The sequence below is a fragment of the Sorex fumeus genome, unplaced genomic scaffold, assembly GCF_029834395.1.
Source record: "Sorex fumeus unplaced genomic scaffold, SorFum_2.1 ptg000034l, whole genome shotgun sequence".
NCBI lineage: Eukaryota > Metazoa > Chordata > Mammalia > Eulipotyphla > Soricidae > Sorex > Sorex fumeus.
In genome coordinates, this window is record NW_026606091.1 from 32668029 (window position 1) to 32692232 (window position 24204).

The 24204-nt window shown below is 48.2% G+C and overlaps 1 protein-coding gene across 1 annotated transcript in view; it reads right to left on the reverse strand.

The window, feature by feature from the left end:
- GABBR2 (gamma-aminobutyric acid type B receptor subunit 2) overlaps positions 1-24204 on the reverse strand; it is a 352729-nt gene that overhangs the window by 40892 nt on the left and 287633 nt on the right. The window contains exons 12-13 of the mRNA XM_056117153.1: positions 13842-13949; positions 10921-11043 (exon numbers count right to left, since the gene is read on the reverse strand). Coding sequence (XP_055973128.1) covers positions 10921-11043; positions 13842-13949 — 231 coding nt within the window. The remainder of the gene's footprint in view (positions 1-10920; positions 11044-13841; positions 13950-24204) is intronic.

A 24204-nucleotide genomic window follows, 5' to 3' on the forward strand; every position in this document is an offset into this window, starting at 1 on the left:
GTGTGTGTAAGAGAGAGAGAGAGAGAGAGAGAGACAGAGACAGAGACAGACAGAGACAGAGAAACAGAGAGATACAGAGAGAGACAGAGAAAGAGACACAGAGAGAGAGAGAGAGAAAAGGAGAGGGAGGTCCCATGGAGAGTGGGTGAAGGGTGAAGCTCCACTCTTGGAGCTGGGTATGTTGTGACCTTGTAGCCTTCCTCGCAGCCACATGAAAAAACAAGCTTTTCCTTGAAACACTCTCCTCGAGGCTTTCCTCGACACCCACCTCCTCTCGTCTCCATCTCTGTCCGTGGCCAATCCCAGGTCTCCTGTGCTGGCCTCTCCCTCCCCGCCCTAGCACACTGGCCTGATCCATCCTTGGTCCTTCCCCTGCCGTCCTCCCTGCTGCTCCCACCTACGGCTTTCCGTGCTATCTGGGCGTTGAATGCACCCCAGCTTCCGCCTCCAGCCCACACTCACCCTGAACCTCAAGACCTCTAAGTCCAACACCTACACAGCATCGCAGCAAATAGCGTAGGATTTCTTTTTCTTAAAAAAAGTGTTTTCCTTTTCTTTTCCTGCAAGAATTCTAAGCAGATTTTCCCAACCTTTTACCATGTGTGGCAGATACATTCCCACGTACTGCATCTGAAATATGGACACGGCCAATCTTCCCATCAGAGTTGGTGGGGCAGAGGAGGGCTGGGGGTGGGGTGGGGTGGTGGGCTACCTCTTGGTCCTCCCTCTGCATCTGTTCCTGCAGACTCCCCCTTTCTTTTTCAAACTCCCTGAGCATACAGACTGCTCTTCTGGCCACTGTCTACTTCTCTGGCCAGTCCCGAGCTCTTTGATGGCTGTCCTCCTGTTTCCCCAGTTGCTGGGGGACGCCGCAGGACACCTCACTTCTCCTGCACTCACCCCTGAGGCTTCCAGCCTCCTGGAGCCGACGTTCTTCCCCACAGCTCTGCCTCCTGGTTAACCATCCCTCTGCACTCCAGAAATCTGCAGCCACCTCCACAACCCACGGTGGGGCATGACCCCATCCTTGTTCTTGCCGCCCCACCCTGTAGAGTCAGGCAGTCACCAAATCTCACCAAGTTGCCTCTGTAACCGCCCTCAAACCCGTAGCTGCCTGGGTTGCTGTGAGAATCATTCCAGGGCTCTCTCTTGAGGCCGCTGACCTCACCCTTCCATTCTGCTCTTATCCCACAACCAGAGTAACTCTGATCCCATCTCTCCAGTAGTCATCGGCAATTCCAAAATTTAAACTTTTCGATTAGACCTAAGGGGACCAGATCCCTGGGTGCTACCTGGGTGCCAGCTGTTACCCTGCCTATCACCTTCCCAAAGATGCCCTTGGTTTTGACCAACAGAACTATTACAGATAGGAAAACTCTTCCAGAAAAAAAAACCTGATGCATTAACATCATGCGTGAGAATGAAATGAGGTGATTTCCTCTCCAAGTTTGGGCAATGGGAAAAAAATTTATACTTTCAAATTCAAATGGGAACATAAGAAATGAACTATCACTATTTGCAGAAGACATGATAAAATACAAAAAAGTCTAAATATCGCACACACACAACTACTAGAAGTAATGAGTTCAGTAAAGTGGCAGAATACAAAACCAATATGCATGGATTCGAGAGATAGTACAGTGGGGTAAGTGCTTGCTTTGCATGCATCCATCCTGGGGTTTAATCTCTGGCACCACATGCGGTCCCCTAAGCCCACCAGAGGTGACTCTTAAGCAAAGAACCAGGAATAAATCCTGAGCACAGCCATATCTGGCCCCAAATAAACAAACAAATAACAACAATAAAACCCCCAAATGATTATTCATAAATCTGTTGCATTTCTATACATACAGAAAGAGTGAAAACAGTTCCATTTACAACTGCATGAGAGAAAACATAATACGTGGGAATTAACTTAGCCAAGGAGGTGAAAGACAGAGACTGACATCGAGGACATCATGAAGAGAAATACCCAAGAAATGGAAATACAGTCTGTGCTCACGGATTGGAAGACTATAATTATTAACATGGACATCTTACCAAAATCAATCTATAAATTCAACATAATCACTATCAAAATACCAATGGCATTTTCAAGGAAACAGAACAATTCTAAAATTTATATGGAATCACCAAAGTCCTGAAAAGACAAAGTAATCTGGAAAGAAAAGAATATGGAGGAATCACACTGACTTCCAACTATATTTCAAAGCAACAATAGTAAAATTAGTGTGGTACTGCAGTTAAAATAGGCATGCTGACCAAAGGAAAAGAGATTCCAGAAATAAGTCTATATGTGTATGGACAGTTTACCTATGACTAAAGAGCAAAGCCTATAAAATTGAGAAAAGAGAGCATCTTTAGTGAATGGAACTTAGATATTAGAACTGAATCATAAAGTACATAGAGGGAAACGTTAGTGTTATGTTATAGGATCTCAGTAGCAGAGAAGGCTGCAGAAACTCAACTTTAATGCCAAAGGAAATAAGATAAACATATGGTACCACAGCAAATTATTGGTATTTTTTGGTTACACCTGGTTATGCTTAGGTGGTATTCCTGGCTCTGCACTCAGGAATTACTCCTCTCAGGGGACTTTATGGGATGCCTGGATTGAACCCAGGCTGGACACATGCAAGGCAAATGCCCTGCTGCTGTATTATTTCTCAGGTTTAGAAAATCATAAAGTTTTTATTAAGAAAAGAAGCCATTAAAAAAAGACAATGACTCAAGAGGGAGAAGATATTCATAACCTGATAAGGGAGCATATCCAAAATACATGCAAATTTTATCACCCACTCCCCCAAAATTACCCCAACTAACTCAGTTATAAAAAGGGCAAAAGTCAAAAATAAATAGTTCTCCAAAGAAGATATACAGATTGACCATAGACACATAAGAAATGCTCAGCATCACTCATTATTAAGGAACTGCTAATCAAAGTCTCAATGAGTTTATTCCTTTACACCTGTGAGGATACCTGAAATCAAAATATTGGCGACAACAGTGCTGATCAGGATGTGGAAAAGAGGGAACTTGGCACTGTTGGTGGGGATGTACCTTGGTACAGCTTCTAATATTCCTTAGAAAATTAAAAAGGAAATTCTATAAGATCCAGTAATACTACATCTAGGCCTTTACTTAAAGTGCATGAACATGCTAATTCAAAAGGATATATGCACCCCTGTGTTCACTGTGGCATTATATATGGAATAATCCATGGCCTTTGAAAAGATGAAATTATGCCTACTGAGATAAAATGGATGGAACTTGAGGTGATTATGCTAAGTGAATTAAAGAAGGGAGAGAAAGACAGTTACCGGACAGTCTCATTCATGTGACGTATGAAAAGAAAGCAAAAAACAGAACAAGCTTCTAAACTCACTGAAAACTGGAGATTACCAAGGGAAAGGGGGGAGGGTGGAGAAGGGAGCAGAGGGTTTTTGTCGGGGTGGGGTGGCACTAGGAGTAATGGTAATGGGAGTGCTAACAATGAACTCATACAGAGGTATGAAGCGAAATATCTCAAATACCGTATACTGTAAATTAATGATACTGTAGCACTGTAGCACTGTCCTCCCATTGTTCATCGATTTGCTTGAGCAGGCACCAGTAACGTCTCCATTGTGAGACTTGTTGTTACTGTTTTTGGCATATTGAATACGCCACCGGGGAGCTTTCCGGGCTCTGCCATGCAGGCAGGATACTCTTGGTAGCTTGCTGGGCTCTCTGAGAGGGATGGACGAATTGAACCTGGGTCAGCTGTATGCAAGGCAAATGCCCTACCCGCTGTACTAATGCTCCAGATAAGTCAATGAAAAAAGTTATAAAACGAAGTCCCCCTTTCCCACTCTCCCCCACATTGAACATCTGCTGGAAATCTTAAGCCTAGCTAATGAAAAATAAGACAAGAAAAGTTTGGGAAAGAAGAAATAAAATAGACTCTGCAGGTAGCATGATTATCTAAATAGAAAATTCTAAAGGCCCAACAACGACAACAATAACCACAACAAAACCCTCCTGGAACTAGTAAGCAATTATAGCAACATAATGGGATACCAAATTAATATACAAAAGTCACTTGCTTTCTTATATACAAGAAATGAAAACTGGGATTTGAAATAAAAAACAGAACATCGGGGTTGGGGAGAGAGCTCCAAAGGGTAGAGTACACAATTCAGCAACGACAAAACAAATAGCTCTATTCAAAAATGAGCAGAAGAGATGACTAGCTACTTTGCTAGAGAAGACATACAGATGGCTAATGGGTACATGGAAAAATGTTCCTTATCACTTAACTATCAGGGAGATGCAAATCAAAACTAAAATGAGATAGCATCTCACACCCATGAGAACGGCATGTATCAAAAAAGAGTGGAAATATAGCAAGTGCTGGGAGGCCATGGAGAAAAAGGAACTGGCACTTGCTGGTGGTGGAACTGTAAACTGGCCCAGCCTCACTGGAAAACAGTGTAGGGGTTTCTCAACATATTAAATATAGAGCTACCATATGATCCAGCAGTTCCACTCATAGGTGTCTCTCCCCAGAACACAAAAAACACAAAGCTGAGAAGATGCACACACACACACACACACACACACACACACACACACACACACACACACACGTATATGTTCACTGGAGCACTATTTACAGTAGCCAAGACCTGGAAGCAACCCAAGTGCCCAGTGATTGTCGCGTGGGTAAAGATGTGTCTGAACACTCCATGGAATCCTACTCAGCTATCAGGAAAGACAAAATGTTGCCATTAGCAACAACAGAGATGGGACTGGAAGGGGTTCTGCTTAGCGAAATGAGTGAGAAGGAGAAAGAAAAAAACTGAATGATCTCACTCCTCTATGGGATAAAAAGAAGCAAAGCAAGACCAAACCAAGCCAAAACAAACTCTTGAATTCTGACTGCAGAACTGAGGCTGACAGAGAGGCAGGGGAAGAAGATCTGGTTGAGAGGACTCAGGGGACTTGTTGTTGGAGGGCTATTGGGACCTTGGTGGTGGATGTGGCTTGGTAGCCATACATTTATTTTTAATTTAGAAAATTAAAAAAAATTGTTAAATGTTTAGAAAAACAAATTGAGGCTCTGTGGTTTACAATGCCATTAAATAATGATTTCCCATGCACATAATTCCAACACCACACCTATCCCCAGCTCACCTCCTCTTTGTCCCAACCCCTCCTTTAACTCAATTGTGTGGATCAGTTCTCCCATTATGTTGCCTTTGAATCTTGGGTGCTACTTTGCTGTGTATCTTCAAGTCCCACATATGACAGAGATCATTCTGTCTCTGTCCCTTTCCTTCTGACCAACTTCCCTCGATATGATATCCTCTAGTTGCATCCATGTTGCTGCAAATTGTATGATTTTACTCTTTCTTAGAGCCACACAATATTTCATTGTGTATACTTATCACCACTTCTCGATCTATTGATTTGTAATTTTGCATTTGGGTTATTTCCATATCTTGGCTATTGTACTAAGAGGGGTGATGAACATAGGTGCGCATAGATCCTTTGAAATGAATGCTTTTGTGTTTTAGAGATAGATGCCAAGAAGTCATACTTCTGAAGAGATGTTAAACTATTTCTAAAAATATACAGTGTTATAAACAATGATACTTCAATTAAAATCGAACATAAGTGATTCCAGATACTGATTTCATGCCTTTTACAAAAGAGAGAGAGAGAGAGAGAGAGAGAGAGAGAGAGAGAGAGAAAAGAAAAAGAAGAACTTAAAATGGACCCAAGAAACCTAAGTGTGAAATGCAAAGCCATAAACTGCTAGAAGATAAAAGGAGAAAAATCTAGATGACCTCGGGTTTGGCAATGAGCTTTTCACTACAATAACCAAAGCATAAGCCACGAAAGGAACAACTGGTAAGTTGTATTTCATCAACATAAACATTTCCACTCTGCAGAAGAGAAAGCTAAGAGAAAGACAGAAAGTATCTGTAAAGCATGTAACTGATAAAGCACGATCCACCATGTACCAAGAACTCTTAGAAAGAAGAAGACAACCAAATTTAAAAGTAGGCAAATGATCTGGCCAGATAACTCACTAAAGAAACACAGATGGCAAATAAGCAAATGAGAAAAATGCTCCACATCATACACATGTCACTGGGGAATTTGCAAATTAAAACAACAATGTGGCATAACTGCATGCATCCAGAATGGTTAAAGTTCCCAATACTGGTGATCCCAAATCCTGGTGGAGATGTGGAGCAATAGAAATTGTCTTTTGTTGAGGATAGGAATGCAAACCGCAAGACAATTTGGCTGTTTCTTACAAAGTTACACATAGTATTGGCATGTAATTCAAGAATTATGTTTCTAGGTCTCTGCCCCAAAAGAGTTGGAAACTCTGCACACCAAAAAAAAATTACACAGAAAATTCTATATACAAATTCCATACACAAGTTCTACTCTATACATAAATTCTATACACAAAAATTCTATACATAAATTACTCAAAAATTTTTATATTTCTCAAGCTTGAAAGTAACTGAGTTGCCTAAACAATTTGTACTGAATACAATATTGTCACAGAAACTATTGTGGGACAAGCAGGTAACAGCATACTGCTCACTGATGACAAAACTGAATCTTTAGCCCTGAGAAGACTTGAGGAAGCATCAGTGCACATCACTAAGGGAAAGAAAGCAGTATGACTAGTCTACCTACCCATGATGTGAGTTCCAGGATGTGACGTTTTGAAAAAGGAAAAATGATCTAGAGAACAAAAAGCACCATAATTTCCAAGGATTGGTGAGGCAGAGAGACTAGGGCAGTGAGCTGCTCTGCATGGCAGGGCAAGAATGGAGCGGTTCAATTAAAGAAAATTAAAAAATTAAAATAAAAAGAATGGAGCTGGACTCTTTTTGATGAAACTTAAAGAATATACAGCCATTAATATGAACCTTGATGTAAACTGTGGACTTTTGGGGATGACAAAGTAGCAGTATCGATCTACCAATTATAATGTAATACACAGTGCAAGCTATTAGCAATAGGGGAAATTATTGGGTGGGGGAGGGTGTGGATAAACAAAACCTCTCTGCACTTGCTGCTAACATTTTCTGTCAACCCCGAACTGCTCTAAGGAATAGTTTATTAATAAAGTAAAAGCTTGGAAGAGGGGCTAGAGAGATAGTACAACAGGTGAGGTGCTTTCCTTGCCTTTCATGAGACCCTAACCAGAGTTTGATTCCCAGTACGCTCTATGGGTTCCTGAACCCCACCTGGAGTGATCCCCCTGAGTGCAGAGCCAGGAGTAAGTCCTGAGCACTGCAGGGTGTGGCACCCCAATAAAAAATTCAACAGCAATAAAACTTTTTTTTTTTTTTTTGGCTTTTTGGGTCACACCCGGCGATGCTCAGGGTTAACTCCTGGCTCTGCACTCAGGATTCACTCCTGGTGGTGCTCAGGGGTCCATATAGGATGCTGGGAATTGAACCCAGGTCGGCCGTGTGCAAGGCAAATGCCCTACCCGCTGAGCTATTGCTCCAGCCCCAGCAATAAAACTTTTTAAGAAATGATATATATGTTACACTTTTAGAATAGCCCCAAATGCACAAGAAGAGTTTTCCGAGCAGGTTTAGAAAATGAACATGGCATGAGGATGCCCCCAGCAGGTTGCTGGAATTGGGTTTTTATTCCTGGACACGTGCAGATTCCTTTCTCTGGGCAGACCCTCTTCCCTGGGGCCTTGTTATTCTTCAGCAGAATCCTGTATACTTCGTGCCAACTGCAGAAGAGGCAGGACTGGAAGGAAGCAGGCCTGCGGCCCGGGCAAGCCCAGGGACAGGATGCTGCCTTGCGCCACAGGATCCATCCCCAGGGACCACCCCACATGCAGACATTTGGGCTCTGAGATACCACAAGAAAAGCCTCTGGAGGCCTCTGGAGCAAGGTGGCCCCAGGTGTCTGAGAATTGCCACCCAGCGTGTGACCCCAGGCACCCCCACAGCAATGAAGGGCACACTGAAAGCTAAAAGCAAAATTGTGCTTTTCAGTCTGCTTCCAAGCCACTCACAGGGGTGGTTAGGACCGTGGCTGCTGTGCTGTGGAAGACCACGTGTGGGGCTGCTAGATTAGACTGTGTGGGAGATGGTGGAGCCGTGGCCCCGCCTGGGGTGAGCTGGATCCCTGATTGGGGAAAGCGGGAGGTAGGTAGGGACGCCCTCGATACAGATGAACCATGAGCTGTGTCTTGCCAGGAAGGATCGGGGTGTGGGAGAGCCAGGGAATTGGGGGACAGATCCCCTCAGAGGGAACCCAGGGGGTCTGCTTCTCAATTCTGTTATTGAAGAGGTTGGTTTGTTTGAACACAGGTTTGAATATAGAAGTTATTGTTATTGAATATAGAGTTTACCAAACACTGAACATAGAAGTTGTTGTTCTTGAATATAGAGGTTCTGGAAATGGGGTGGGGGGGTGAGACCCCAAGCAAGGCCTGGCACGGAGTCCTGAGGCTTCTGGAATGTCAGGAGCAGCCACAGAGATGCGGTAGGTGATGGGGAGGAAAGGTCTTTGGTCCCTCTCACGGCAGAGTGGGGACAACTCAGGCCCCCCATCAGCTCCTGGCTGACAGCAGGGTCTGAGGGCATCTCAGTGCCGCATGTAGGAAAGTGACCACGAAAGGGCAGAGTTGTAGGTCGACAAATCAAGGGGTTCTGCCACCATGGCAACAGAGTGACAAGGAAGCCCTGAAATAAGAGGAAAAAGAAAATGGGGCCGGAGAAGGTGGCAGGGGAAGGTCCTGCGGCTTTCTGGAGGGGAACACAGAGGCAGAGGCCTTGGGCCGTGGCTGAGCAGCCGTCTCTCTGCAGAAATGGGGGGGGGGGGGGGGGACGTCCCAGGCAGGGCTCTCTTCTTGGCCACGGTTGGGGTCTTCACCTTCACAGGGAGGAACTCAGTGTGAGAACCACGAGGCTAGAAGGTCTGGGATGCCCCTGGGCTCAGCACCAAACCACTGGTTTTGTCTCCATCCACTGCTGAATTGTGAGCGCATCCTCAGGTGCTTTTGTTATTTTGGTGGGGGGACGTTGGGGGGGGGTTAATAGCAGGGTCATACCCCACAGTACTAAGAAGGGCATGTGGTACTGGGGGGCACACTCAGAACCCCATACATGCCAGGTATGGGCTCTTGTCCACAGGGCCATGTCCTGGGCACCACCTTGTTACTCTTATCACTTCCCCTTCCTCATTACTCTTATTAAATTTTTTTTTTTTGATGGGGGAAAGTGGAGTTTTGGAGCTTGGGGGATATTCCTGACCCTGTGTTCAGCAGTGACCCATAGAGGTGCTCTGGGGACCATAGCAGTGCTGGGAATTTGAACTTCGTCGGCCGAGGTGCCAAGCAAGTGCTTTGACCCCTACACTGCCTCTGGGCCCTGGTCACTCCAAGTTCAGTCCTCACCCTGTAGAAGGGGCAACATATCCAGGTCTCACACGCTTCACAGGTCCTAGACCGATGATAAAATGCTGGGGAATACCTGGGCAAGCTGCGAATTTCTGTGAGTCCCAGGCTGGTGGTTTGGCAGGAGTGCTGGGTGACCCTGGGTCTGTGGCAGAGCTCCTCTGCCTGGGCATCTGTTTCCTGCTCCTCCACCCCGCAGCCGGTGGGTACCCTCAGAGCCCTCAGCAACCAGTAACACTGCTTCTGGCAGTCTTACTGCTCTGACCATCTATGATTCTCCCTGCCCCTAGTTCCCCCTTAGACTCACAGCTCCTCAGGACCTGACAGCTCTTCCGGGGTGGACTATTCTGGATTTCTGAAAGCCCTAGAGGTGGGGTGTATGATTCTCCCCTGGATGGAATGACAGGGAGGGCTGCCTCCTTGCTGTGGTACAGGGATGGCACATGGTGTCAGGGGACTGGATGAAGCCAGCCTTGAGCTCCTGCCCTGGGCGGGGCCCACAGGCGTTGCCTGCATGGGGCAAGGATTCCCTTATCTGTGCCAACTCCAGTCAGGCACCTATCCAGGGGGTGTATGGGGCACTCCTGGAGGCCCACAGCCTTAAATCTCTCTCCTAAATCCCCACCATCAGAAAATGCCATTCAGGATTCTATCAATAACTTTATAAATCATGGTTCTTTAAACAAAAAATAAGTAAAAAAAAAGAAAAGAAGGTAGGTATGAAGAAAGGAAGGAAGGAAGAGAAAGAAAGAAAGAAAGAAAGAAAGAAAGAAAGAAAGAAAGAAAATGCCATCCATGACAGCCTGGGTATCGATCCTCCACCTCCAGGGCCCTGAGGCCTCTGTCTCAAAATGACTGAGGCAGAGAATCTCATTTGCTTCCCTGGCCAGGAGGATAGAAATCTCGGCCCCTCTGAGGGGTGCAGAGCTTCCCTACCTATGCAGCACCTGGGAGCTGGGCATACGCCCACAACAAGGGCAAACACAGGACAGTTAGAAATGCACCTACTGCACTTTCTGTCTGCTTATGCCACCGCTGGAGAAATGTATGGTTTATCACTGTGGAAACCCTATAGCAAGTAGGAAAGGAGAAGTCAGAACATCTCTTCCCTGATAGCATTCATTAACGAACTTATAATCAATAAAAACATGGCGTTGTTTCCGGTCAGACTGGGCACATAAGGGGGGAAGCCTCCACAGCTCACAGAGAACAATCTTTACAAAGACCAACAGCTCCCATAATTCTGCAGAGAATCACAAGCCTGGACAATTTCTTTCGCCATCCCTGTCCCGGAAGCAGGAGTGAAGATGTTATCCTGGACCTTTCCGAACCCCACACTGCAAACGGAAGGAAATCCAATGAACGAAGGTTTGGACAAGGACCGTGGGAAGGTACAGGGCTAAGATGGATCCCCGAAATAACTCTCCCTTGACAAGAAGCATCACCTCGTGCCCTCGGACTGTCGGACGCAGCCGGCTTACCTCCATGCTGTACTTCTCCACCGTCCTTCTCAGGGGGTCCACGGCCTGCCAGCAGATGAGGATGCACAGGTCGATCAGCAGCATACCCCCGACAATCACGAGCAACTTCTGGTCCTTGATGATCTGCAGATGGGGCAGTGAAAGGCAGGAGCGAAGGTGAGCGAGGCCTGCTGGGGGCAGCCCAGAAGTGGTGTCCACAGGACAATCCCCGTCTCGTTGTTTTGCTTGGCATTGGTGCCAGTCGTGAACTTGACCTGACCACACCCCAAGCCCACACGTGCCCTGAAGCTGATGGCATCTTGTCTCTGGTCTGCTGTGCTCTTGGCACCAGTGACCTTCCTGCATGCCTTCCCCCTGTCTCAGGCCTTTGTTGGCGCTGGCACATCCATCTGGAACACCTCTTTTGTCCACCTGACCAACCCCTAGAGGTAGTTAAAGACACACACACACACGAACCCAGGTCAGATGTGTGCAAAGCAGGTGCCCTGGATCCAGGCAGGGCCTTTTAAGCAGTGCCCAGGGGGCCAAGGGGCCACTTCTGGTGATTCTTGGCCAACTCGACTGGCAGTTCAATGCTCAGCCCTGAGGATGTGATGCCACTCATGCCCTGAAGTGATGAGACCATCAACCAGGGCTACCTCCATGATGCTCGTGGAGTCACGTGGTGCCGGGGATCCAACCAGGCTTCCACCAGTGCAAGGCTGCACCCTACCCAGAGGCCGTCTCCCATACTCAGGCCTAACTTTCTTTTAAAATTTTTTTGTTGACTTTTATTTATTTATTTTTGCTTTTTGGGTCACACCTGGCAATGCACAGGGGTTACTCCTGGCTCATGCACTCAGAAATTACCCCTGGCAGTGCCCGGGGGACCATATGGGATGCTGGGAATCGAACCTGGGTCAGCCGCGTGCAAGGCAAACGCCCTACCCACTGTGCTATCACTCCAGCCCCATTGGTTGACTTTTAAAGAAAAATCAAGGTGTAAACTTATTTCAATTTAAAAATGAGGTTCTTGCAAACCTCAACTTGACCATATATGAGATCATCTTAAAAATCTTTAAAGGCATCTCCGGCATGGGCATGGCCCCAGAGGCACACGGACCTAATTTGGAACTCAGCAGCTTCTGGCAGAAATGTGAATGGATTATACATTAAGCTACTGGGCTGTGCCCCCCCCCCCCTTCCCTGAGGGAAAGGGTGTGGAGTGTCAGTCTCTTCTGCCATTCCCCCCCTCCCCCGCCCCCGCCAGTGGCATGGTGGCTGCTGCCTCAGAGCTTATTGGACAGCCAGGTATGAGCCTGCAGTAACGGGGCAATTGTGGCCTCATGGGATGGGAGGTGGAACCGGCACGTCCTTCTTGCCCTGCAGAGATCACGAGTTTCCCCCCACGAGTGGCTCTCTGGCATGGCCATGGGCCAGAGGCACACAAACCAATCTCAGAACTATTCGGCTTAACCAGAAATAGAAAACAAATTATTTCATGGTGCCTTTTCAGCAGGTTTGATGGTTGGGGGAAAATTCCAAAAAACAATGGTGCATCTTTTGTCAAAATAATGAATGTAATCGAAGTAGAGAGAGCGTTAAGTGGAAATCACCTGCCTCACAGGCACAGGGAGAGGTGGCATGGGGAGTGTATTGGGATTTTTGGTGGTGGAAAATACGCACTGGTGAAGGAATGGGTGTTTGATAACTGTATGACCGAGACTTAAACCTGAAAGCTTTTTAACTGTTCTCACGGTGATTCAATAAATAAATTTAAAAAAATCTTTAAAGGCATATTGAGAAAAACTATTAGACCAAACTTCTTAAATTGTATATGGGGGTGACAAAAAAATCTTAAAATTTTGTTTTAGGATGATTTACTGAGCAAACGGTTTGATTTGCAAGGCCTTTTTTTTCTTTTCGGTTTGTTTTTGTTTTGGCCACACCTGGGTGTAGTCAGGGTTTACTTCTGACTCTGTGTGTCGTATTCAGGCCTTCCAAGGACTTGACTGATGAACCCAGACAGCACAGCTCACACAAGACTGGGTGGGAACTGCCAAGTGCTATCGTTTTTTCTTTTCTCTTTTGCGGGAATCACACCTGGCAATGCTCAGGACTTAACTCTGCTCTGTGCTCAGGGACCACTTCTGGCAGGCTCAGGGGACCATATGGAGTGCTCGAGAGTGAACCCAGGTAGGCCATGAAAGGCAAGCGCCCTACCCACTGTATAATCTCTCTGGCATCCTATTTTATATACCGATATAATTGGTTATGTAAAAAATATATATACTGATATAAATGGGTTATGTAAAATTTCTTGGTGTACAGGTTTTGCAGGTGGAAACAGCTGAAGAAGGCTGGGTGGAGGACCTTGGAAAATGGCAGCCCCTGCTCCATCCTTGCCCAGCAAGTCCTCTCTTTCCAGGGTTTGCCACTGCATGGATATTAAAGTCCAGGGTCCTTAGAGGGGCTCCTGCCTTTTTTTGTGGCCTCCTTTTGCACCCTGTCCACCCTCCTGTCTGAACTCCAAGTCTGCACCAGACGGAACCTCTCTCAGCCCTTCATTCCCCATGCCTTGGGCACACAGTCCACCCCACCTGCACGGGGCTCTGTATTGTCCAATCTCTGCCTGCCTAGCCCTCATTCACTGCCACCACCTCCAGTCCTGGTGTAGGTGCCACCTCCCACGTGAAGCCTCATACTCTGACCATGGCTCATTGCACCATGAGTGCCTTATACCTTGATACCCCCATCTGACCCAAGAACAGTTCTTCTCATGGGATGTTATGATCACTTGATTAGTTAGTGTCCCCAGGAGGAGGAGGGGGTTTAGCTTGCACCCCCTATAAACTTCAGGTCCCCATGAATATACTTTTGCTCCCACTGAGTGAAAGATGCTGAGTGAAAGATGGATGATTCCCAAGACCAAGACTTCTTACCTTCTTCTTCATCTTCACGTTCTTGAAGATGGCGTGGACCCTCCAGGTCTTGGCGAACATGGCCCCGAAGGCTGTGGTGTAGCCCACCGTGAGGATCCAGGTCCTGACCTGCAGGCATGAAGAAATAGGCATCAGTGTCGCCTGGTGGCTGGGCACATCCCCGATGGTGTGTGTGTGTGTGTGTGTGTGTGTGTGTGTGTGTCTGGGGGGAGGGAGACAGGTGCTCCCCATCTTTCCTCTGCACCTCAAGTCCTTCCACCTCAGCTAGTTCAGCAGACAGTTCTGGCTCTCAGCCCACTGACTCAGAAACACAGACATGTGAAGTGCACACACAGGAAATGGCATTTTCTTCTTCTTTTTAAAATTTCATCTCAAAAACAAAGAGAAAGCCGACAGGCAAGACTAAATTGAGGGTTGGAGTGATAGTGCTGCTGGTAGGGTGTTTGCCTTGCATGCAGCCAACCTGAGTTCAATCTCGGCATCCCATATGGTCCCCCAAGCACCGCCAGGAGTCATTCCTGAGTGTAGAGTCAGAAGTAATCCCTGTGCCTTGCCAAGTGTGACCCAAAAAGCACACACACACACACACACACACACACACACACACACACACACACAAAGAATGAATCGCAGTCCATAGAGAGGCACAGGCGTGGGTGGTTACATTATTCTCCACATCACAATGCCAGATGCCGGCCAGGAACTAGAGGCTGGGACTGGACAGTGGTGTTTATTCTAGGGGACGACCATCTTTCCCCCAATGCCCGAGTCACATGGGGACTCACTGATCATCTCACTCACTGTTAGAAGGCCAGAGACAGCACAGAATGATAAAAACCAAAAAGTCAGGGGCAGGGTTGTGGCTCAAAGGTAGAGTGCCTGCCCCGTGTTTGACCCGACATAGAATAGCATGAACAAAAATAAAAACAAATCAACAACAACAACAAATCTGGAAGATGATGATGTTGATGATGATTTGCACCATGAGCTGAATGAGATAATCCTTCTGTGGATGTTGAATCTGAGACTTGAAGTGTCTGGGGTTTTTCGCTCACCCAGAGCCTGGCCAATCGGGGAACGCAGTGTTCTACTCAAAGGTGCACTCAATGCGTGCCCCTTAGGGTCCAACTTCTTTCTCCTCTACCTTCTTTCTGCCTGTCACCTTCTCAAATAGTCTCCAGATCAGGTTCGTCCAGGTCTAGGGTCAGGGTCAGCAGGAAAGAGCACCATTAGGGGGTACTGACTAGTCTAAAACATTCTCTAGTGGTTGCAACTTCTTTTTTTTTAGTGCTGAGGGTTTGAGCCCAGGATCCCACACCTAAGAGGAAGACACACCTGGGTTTGAACCCAGGATCCCACACCTCGCAGGAAGACATGTGTTCTCCTACTGAGCCACATCCCCAACCTCCACAGCACACCTTTCAGAGTTAATGCATTAACACAACTGGAATCACAGCATTTCACAGCATTAGCACAACGACTGTGATCAAAGGCCTCCAGATATTCTTTTACCATGTTCTCCTCTCAGTAACACGATTTTATTTTATTATTTTTCAGTGAAGCCAGATCATTTTTCTTGAGCAAAACTTAGAAAGATGGGGGGCGCAGGGGGAGAAGTAAATGAATACATGTTCAAGAGAAATGGTGAGCTTGGAAAGCCAGCCAGCAAGCAAGAGACAAAGACAAGCTAGCAAGATGCTCATTCAAGGGAAGAACACAGGCTTAAGAGGGCAAGCCAGGAACACAATTTTGGGAGGAAACATGTTAGATTCCCCGCTCAGAAGTGCTCAGGAACCTGCAGGTCACTTCCTGTGCTACTGAGCTGAGCCCCTCTGAGGGTTGGGTGCTCAGGCTTGATGTTCGGGGCCAGGGGTGCTGGGGACTGAACTTGGTCAGAGAGCATGCAAGGCATGAGCTCCAATCCTTTGAGCCAGCTCCAGGAACATGAGCATTTTAAAAGGATGATAAGAGAGGGGTAAAGGTAAAAGGTAAAGGCCCTCCCGTTGATCGTCGATTTGCTCGAGCGGGCCCAGTAACGTCTCCATTGGAGACTTTGTTGTTACTGTGTCTGGCATATCGAATACTCTCGGTAGCTTGCCGGGCTCTCCGAGAGGGGCGGAGGAATCGAACTCGGGTCGGCCATGTTGGCCGCTTGTAAGGCAAATGCCCTACCTGCTGTGCTATCGCTCCAGCCCTAAATGTCATTATGTTGACCTTCTCCAGTGGCCGACATCGGTCTCTTACTTCAGCTAGAAGTACTACTCCTAAGTGCTGATTAGCATTAGTTTAAGATAGGCTTTGACGCATGTTTTCTTTGAAGTAATCATTTGCAGACCACTTGTCCGTTTTGTAGGGCTCAATGCATTAAGTCTCGATAATATAAATGAGTTTGGTTAGCTCCAATTCAATCAGATAAATCTGCTCTGGCATCTGGATGCTGCAGTAAGTGGACCCACAAGAGAAGGGTAAAGATGTCTGGCAGAGGCTGCCGGGCAGGAAGATGCTAAAGGGCAGTCTCAAGTGTCCGTCCAGCCCCTCTCCCCATTTCTGGATGAGGCTGTTCAATCTTTTTGGTTGTTGAGCTTTGAGAGCGCTTTATCTGTCTTGGATGTTAGCCCTCAGCCTGATGTATGCAGTGCAAATATTTCCTCCCAATCAGCAGAGTGTCTTTTTATTCTGGGCTGTGTTTCTTTGCAGTGCAAGAGCTTTTTAGCTTGAGCATCCCCTTTGTTTATTTCTGCTTCTGATTTTTCTGTCAGTGAAGGTGTATCACTGAAGACCCGCTGAAGCCCCGATCTTGGAGTTGCTATCTGACATAGAGGCAGGTTTGCTGTCGAGGTCTTTAACCCATTTTAAAAATTTCTTTTTTTTAAAATTGAATCCCTGTGAGACAGACCCTTGCAAAGCTGTTCATGATTAGGTTTCAGTCATAAAGTGTTCCAACACCCATCCCTCCACCAATGCACATTTTCCCAGCACTAGTGTCCTCAATTTCCCTCCCATCAACCCCCACCCCATTCCCAGCCTGTCTATGTGGCAGGCACTTCTCTCTCTCCCTCTTCCCCCCCCCCCCTCTCTCTCTCCTCTCTCTCTCTCTCCGCCCCCCCTCCCGCCCTTTTGGGTATTGTGGTCTTTAACCCATCTGAATTGACCTGTGTAGGGCATGTCACAGAACTCTAAACTATTACTACTATTATTGCTAACTTTGCATATGGTTAACCAGTTTCCCCAGCACCTTTCGTTGAAGAGACCCTCCTTGCTTTACCTCCTACACCTAGCCCCTTTGTCATAAATGAACTTTTCCAGCTGTTTCCTCAAAGTAAACAAAGAAACCAAGGGCCAAAAGGCAAATTAAAAAAATGCTGATCATCATTAATTTTCAGGGAAATGCAAATCAAAATGACAATGTGACCTCCCACCGGTCAGAAAGAGTTACAGGAAAAAAGGCCAGAAACACCAAGCACTGGCTTAGGGATGTGGGGAAAAACCAAAAGGAACTCTCATTCACTGCTGGTGGGACTGTTGCTGGTTCAGTCTCTCTCGTGAGCAGTTTGGAGATTTCTCAAAACATTCCAAACAGAATGTCCATAAGACCCTGTGGTTCTACTTCTGGTTCTACATTCAAGAACACAAAAATATGACTCCAGAAAGACATAGGCACACTTCTTCATTGTAGTACCATTTACAGTAGCCAAGATCTGAAAAGAACCCAAGGGCACAATCACCAATGAGCTGCATAGCTACACAATGGAATACTACTCAGCTAGGAGAAAAGAGGGAACGGGGCAGTTTGTTGTAATTTGGGTGGAACTGGAGGGTGTCATGCTAAGGGAAGGGAGTCAGGAAGTGAAAGAGAAATACGAGATAATCTCATTCAAGAGCAGAACATAAAGAAACAAAGATAGGGATTAGAAACAGACCTTGAGACATGACCCATAGAAGCTGAGGGGGAAAGGGCCCTTGGGACAGTAGTGGAGGGATCTGGAAATGCTGGAAGAGGGACTGTAAGATGATGCGGATGCTAATGTAGGGGCTGGAGCGATAGCCCAGTGGGAAGGGAATGTGCCTCGTACATGGCCAACCCAGGTTTGGTCCTGGGCACCATATATGGTCCCTTGAGTTTCACCAGGAGTGATCCCTGACCAGGAATAAGGCCTGAGAGCTGCTGGGTGTGCCTCCCTCGTCCCCTCTCCTCCCAATTAGTGTAAACTAGGAAATATCAATTAGAAAAAATGTTAAAAGAAACACTACAGGAAGTCTTCGTCACCTAAAAATCAGAGGGCAGGCTGAGGGCACCCCCTTCAGAAAGGCCGCAGGCAGCCCCACCAGCACCTGTCCCCCTAGGGCTAGTCCCGGCAGTGATATCCTGGGAATTTCCCTTCTGCGTGGTTCAGTGATGCCAAATAAAGTAGAAGGTTCTGTCTGGTCCCAATAGGTCATGGCAAAGTCTCTCTCTTGATCCAGCCACACACGACAGTTCCTCGAAATTCCTGTCCCATCTTAGGTGCACTAACACCCTGGGACAGAGGTCTTGCCTTCCTCCTCAGCTCTAAGGTGCCCTGCAGTGTGACAGAGAAGGTGGCAGCCGTTCCAGGCCTCTCTGTGTCCCCCAAGGTTGATGATCCCAGGAGCAAGGCCCAGGGTCTGGCTGGCTATATGCAGGGGCACAGGAGCCCTTTCCTTCTGCTCATATGGGCTCCAGAGTCCTTTGGCTTCATCCTGACGCTCAGCCCAGGCAGGTGGGAAGGAAACCTTGGATCCTCCTATAGGAGGGGTTTTGGAGAGAGGCATTATGACTGGGAGCTGAAAGGATGCACTCTCATAGGGGTTGTTGAGATTTGCTTTCCTGGCGTAAGAGATTGGTGTGTTTCCCCCTGAGAAATTTGGGGGACCATGGATACATGCAAGGCAACAACCATTTCTGTACCATTTCTCTGGCCCAGGAAAGATCTATGGCTTTATCTCAACTGGGATTCACAGTTGCTTTCAACTTGTGAAAATCCACTGAGCCTGAGAAAATTCACACACACACACACACACACACAAACACAAGGACTACCATACTGTGAAGGCACAGTTGAGTCTGTGAAAATTCACTAAGTTGCACACACACACACACACACACACACACACACAGACACACACACGTGAGGACTACCAGCCTGTGAAGACACAGTTGAGTTTGTGAAAATTCACTTAACTGCATGCACACACACACACACACACACACACGCATGCGCACGCATGCACACACACACACACACACACACACACACACACACAAGTGCAAATTGCCAGCCAGCAAAGAAAATCTCAAGCCTCACCTCACCTCACTCCCTGGAGCTCCCCTCTGCAAAGCCTGGGGCTGAGAGGCTGACCTGGCTTCTTTTAATCTGCTCAAGATGATGATTTCGACTCGTGTCCGAGTGCCTCTGAGGTCTCACCTGCCTCGTTCTGACCCCTCGCAGCCTGCCCCAGGTCTTTGCAGCACTCAGGGCAGCAGAGGTCCGTCCCCTTGACTTGACTAAAGCAGACCTTCCCTGTCCCAACCCAGTTCCAGCAAAGCAAGGCCATGGAAGGCTGGAAGTTACCATGGAGACGCCCAATTGACCAGCATCCACCTGTTTTCTAGTCTCTTCTCCAGAGCATTTATTCTGCTATGTCAGAGTCTCTCTTCACCATGTTTAACAAAGAACAAAAACTACATCAACGCAGTCCCTCCCTCTCTCCCTCCCTGCCTCCCTCCCTCTCTCCTTCCTCTCCTCTCCCTCCCTCACTCCCTGCCCCCTCTCTCCCTCCTTCCCTTCCATCCCACCAGCAGGTGTAGATTCACAACCACTGTATCATTTGAACCTCACAGGTCTTTCCTCCTTCTACCTCATTTCACAGGGGAATAAACAAAAGTTCAGTCATGGTAAGTGACCTAAAGTCACATAGCTGGCAAGCAGTGCAGTTGGGACTTTGACAAAAGCCATGGAACGGCAGCGGCAGCTCTTGTATTTGCCAGGTACTCTGAGTGCCTTGGGGTTTGCATCAAAGTAAATGAAGCCCAAGATGTGGCCCTGCAGTAACCCCACTTGTCTTGCAAAAAACCAAAAAAGAAAAGAAAGTGAATGAATGAATGACTGTATCAAAACCTCTGAATCCCCTTTAATAACAGGGTCATAGTCACTGTCACTGTCCTCCCGTTGTTCATCGTAACGTCTCCAGTGTGAGACTTTGTTGTTACTGTGTTTGAGATATTGAATACGTCACGGGTAGCTTGCCAGGCTTTGCAGTGCGGGCGAGATACTCTTGGTAGCTTACCGGGCTCTCCGAAAGGGGCGGAGGAATCAAACTCGGGTTGGCCATGTTGACTGTGTGCAAGGCAAACACTCTACCCACTGTGCTATGGCTCCAGCCCTTCATAACAGTGAGTTTTATTAATTAGATCTTGATTAAAAACAAGAGTAGATAAAAATTCTGATTGGGATGAATCAAAGCCCTAAGAACTTAGCAGGTCCATATCTCTTCAAATAAACTAGCCAACAAAAACAATGAGCAAAAGAAAATGATGGGATTGGAGAGATACTTCATAGAGTCCCCAAAGCCCCGCCACGAGTGATCCCTGAGAGCCAGGAGTAAATCCTGAGTACAGTTGGGAGTGGCTTCAAAAGTTTACTTAAAAAAAAAAAGAAAATGAGGGGCTGGAGAGATAGCACAGCGGGTAGGGCGTTTCCCTTGCACGCGGCCAACCTGGGTTCGATTCCCAGCATCCCATATGGTCCCCTGAGCACCGCCAGGGGTAATTCCTGAGCGCAGAGCCAGGAGTAACCCCTGTGCATCGCCAGGTGTGACCCAAAAAGCAATAAATAAATAAATAAATAAATAAATAAATAAAAATGAATGACAGGTCTCAGAGGTTTTTACTGTTCAGGGAGTTAGCTCCAGAGCTCAGTCCTGCTTACTGGTTTAAGAAGTGTGGGGTTTGGAGACAGGGTGAACCTTCCTCTCTTGGCCTATGTGGAAGGGGGGGTCTAAGGAGAGACCTTGAGAGCAAAGAGTGCTGGAGTCCATGAGAACAAAGATGCTGCAGACCACCCCCTCCCCCAAGAATGCTCCCTGACAGGGGTTCTGCCTAAGCACCCAATGGCACCCCTCTCTCCGGGGCTGGGATTCCTGGGTTAGATGCAGACAGCGCGGGCCTGTCCTGCACTGACCTCACAGGGGCCACGTTGCTATGGAGACTCCACCACCCACAGATGTCCAGGGAGAGGGTGCAGGGTAGCCGGAGCTGTATGCAAGACTTGCCGGAACTAGGCAGGGAAGATTCCAGAATCTTCTGGAATTCTGGGGGGGCGGGCAGAGGTGGATAGGTAAGAAATCCGCTTTTATAGCAGTCAGTCTGTGCGTGCGTGCGTGCGTGCGTGTGTGTGTGTGTGTGTGTGTGTGTGAGTGCAATGTACGTACCACCCGCTCCCCCATCAGAATAAGCTTAACAGCCCGCTACTCTCTGCCCAGGCCTAAAATAAAAAGGGCGAAAAGTGTCATTCACACAGAAGCAGAGGAGATCGAAGGTGACTAAAGACACGGGAGCTGGCTCTGTGGCTCTGTGTGTACCTTGTGCTGTGACATTTCCTCTAGGGCACAGAGTGGGACACAGGTGAGGACACTGAGCGCGGGAGACAGCTGACACTTGGCCATGCTGAGCCCTGTGCCCACCCCCACCCGCCCCGTGAGGGGTGCCCTGCTGAGCTCTGCCATGCAGATGGGCACGGACGTGGGCAGACTGTGGTGCAGGATTCACTGGTACTCAGGCAGCAGCCAGACTTGCCCCCTTCTCTCCTCTCTCTGCCCTGTTCCAGCACAGGGGACTGGGGGTCCAGGGTACGGGATGCTTTCTGGGTCCTAAGAGAACAGACCCCCCCCAAACACCAAGAGAATAAATGAGTGGTCTTCTAGGATTAGCGCCCTTGTGCTAATCTTCTAGGACTAGCACTAACATAACCCAAAGGGCATGCATGCGGTCGGTGGGGGACGAGGGTATCTAACTGCAAAGTTTTCAGTGCCCCTCCCCAGGTCACCGGGAATGCCATGACCCAATCTTAACCCCAGCTCACCTTGGTGCTGACCCAGTTGACTGCTGAGTAGTTAGTCTCTGTCTCCCTGCACACCCCCACCTCTCCCCAATCCAGGACTGCGGGCTCCCCTTTATAAAACCTCCCCAGCAGCCCGGCTGCCAACACAGAAATCCTCAGGGGTACTGAGAGGGGGCCCTTGCCTCCTTCCGGAGCCCTCGTGCGTGCTCTGGGCCCATGCTGGTTTGTAAAGCGCTTTATGATTTATTCATACCACCGTGCTGGGCTTCCCAGGACAACCTTCCCCTCACAAATGAGCACAGCTCCCAGAATAGAATGCCAGACTTCATTAAAAAAAAAAAAAAGGAAAGAATCCAACACAACCACCCTGGCGTGGGGATGGCCCTAGTCCTGGCCCCGTGCCTACCCCCGCCCCACCTCCTTCCTCCTGGCCTCCCTGGATCCAGGTCAAGCTCTCGTGCTTTCACAGTCCCTGGGTCCCTGAGCCAGGCAAGGATATCAGAGCAGCTTCTGGGCAGGAGCGGCTGGGACGATGAACCGATGCGGCTCTGCCCTCAGCCAGGGGCTGGGTACCCAGGTGGCAAGGGGCAGAGGGGCCCCAGGAGACCAGGGGAGTGTTCCCTTGGCGTTTCTGAACCTTAGTGGGATGGCGAAGGTAGGTTCCCTCCCTGGTGGGCAAGTCAGGGAGGAACCTGAGTGTTGTGACCAAGTTATCATTGGCCAAGTGAGGCCCTGGGAGCTGGCTCACTCTCGTCATCACTGTAGTCTCATCAAACTTGGCACGGGTGTTCCTGAGCACAGATGGAGGAAGAAAAGCTCCCCTTTTCTCGATGTGCTTCTTCAGGGGACCCAGGAGCAGCCCCTTACTCAGCTTCCCCCCTGCCCAGGAAGACTGACTGTAGACTGACACGGTGGCCTGCAAAGCCAATCTTCCTCCCGCTGAAGGGGAACTTCCTGGTTTCTGCCCTGCCCCAGAGCTCAAGCTGCCCACTGGCCTCAGCACCATCTCAGGTCAGAGGGCACGTTCTTGGGGACAGACCACTAAACCACACTCACAGAGACTTTTTGGGTGTGTTTTTTTGGGGTCACACGGTGGTGCTCAGGGCTTCCTTCTGACTCTGGGCTCACTCCTGGTTGTGCTTTGGGGACCATAGGTAGTTCTGGCATTTCTGAACCTTAGTGGGATCAAGCCCAGAGAGCGGCGTGCAAGACAAGTGCTTTAACCTGCTGTCCTATCTCTCTGGCCCATCGCAAAGACGTTTACTCAAACTCTTTTTTGGGGACACTGACTGCAGGCACCCCGAGGCCAGGTTCATGGGGAATTTTGTTTTGTTTTGTTTTTCTTTTTGGGTCACACCCAGTGATGCTCAGGAGTTACTCCTGGCTCTGCATTCAGGAATTACTCCTGGCAGTGCTTGGAGGACCACATGGGATGCCAGGGATTGAACCCGGGTCAGCAATGTGCAAGGAAAATACTCTCCCCGCTGTACTATTATTCTGCCCGCTCATGGTTTTTTCAGTTCAACCCCCTTTTCCCTGGAAGGGGAGCAAAGCAGTGGGGGGAAACGTGCTGAACTGGGAATAAAGGCCTGGATCAGGGAGTGTGAGGCATGGAGCTGGTGCCCCTTACCGCAGAAGGACTGGGGGCCTGCACCCTCCTTTCCGCCGAATGTCTCAGAACACAGGGGCCTGACACAGTCCCAGAAGTCCAAGATGTGAATGGGGTCTGAGGTATGAGGCTAGGGGAACCTCCAGTAGCTTCTCCCTTGGTGCCAACTTTCCACCCACTGCTGTCCAGGAGAGGGAAACGCTGAGACTTGATCGCCACAGACACAATGAAAATATTGCTCTGTGCAGAGACTTTGAATACCTTCAATGCAAATAGTCACCAAATAGTGGCTTTTGGATTAACATGGCTGGTGCAGATCCTTTGACCATTCCTTTTTATCCTCTAATATTCCCCGCCCCCCCCAACCCCACTACATGGATAAAAACAACTAACACTGTTTTGAGATATCGCAGAAGTCAGGTCTGGACATTCTGAATGGTCATCCTTGTCTTAAGAGACCAGGAGGCAGGACAGCCATCCGGGTATTTGCCTAGCACATTCCTGACCATGGTTCAATCGCCAGCACCACATGGTCCCCTGAGCACTACTGGGTGAGGTCCTGGAGTTATTCCCAGCACCACTGGGTGGCTGGGTCTGAGCAACACTGCATTCTCGGGTCCCTGCATTGAACTGCTGCACAGGCTCTGAATCACTTGTGGGCTTCCAAACCTCTTGA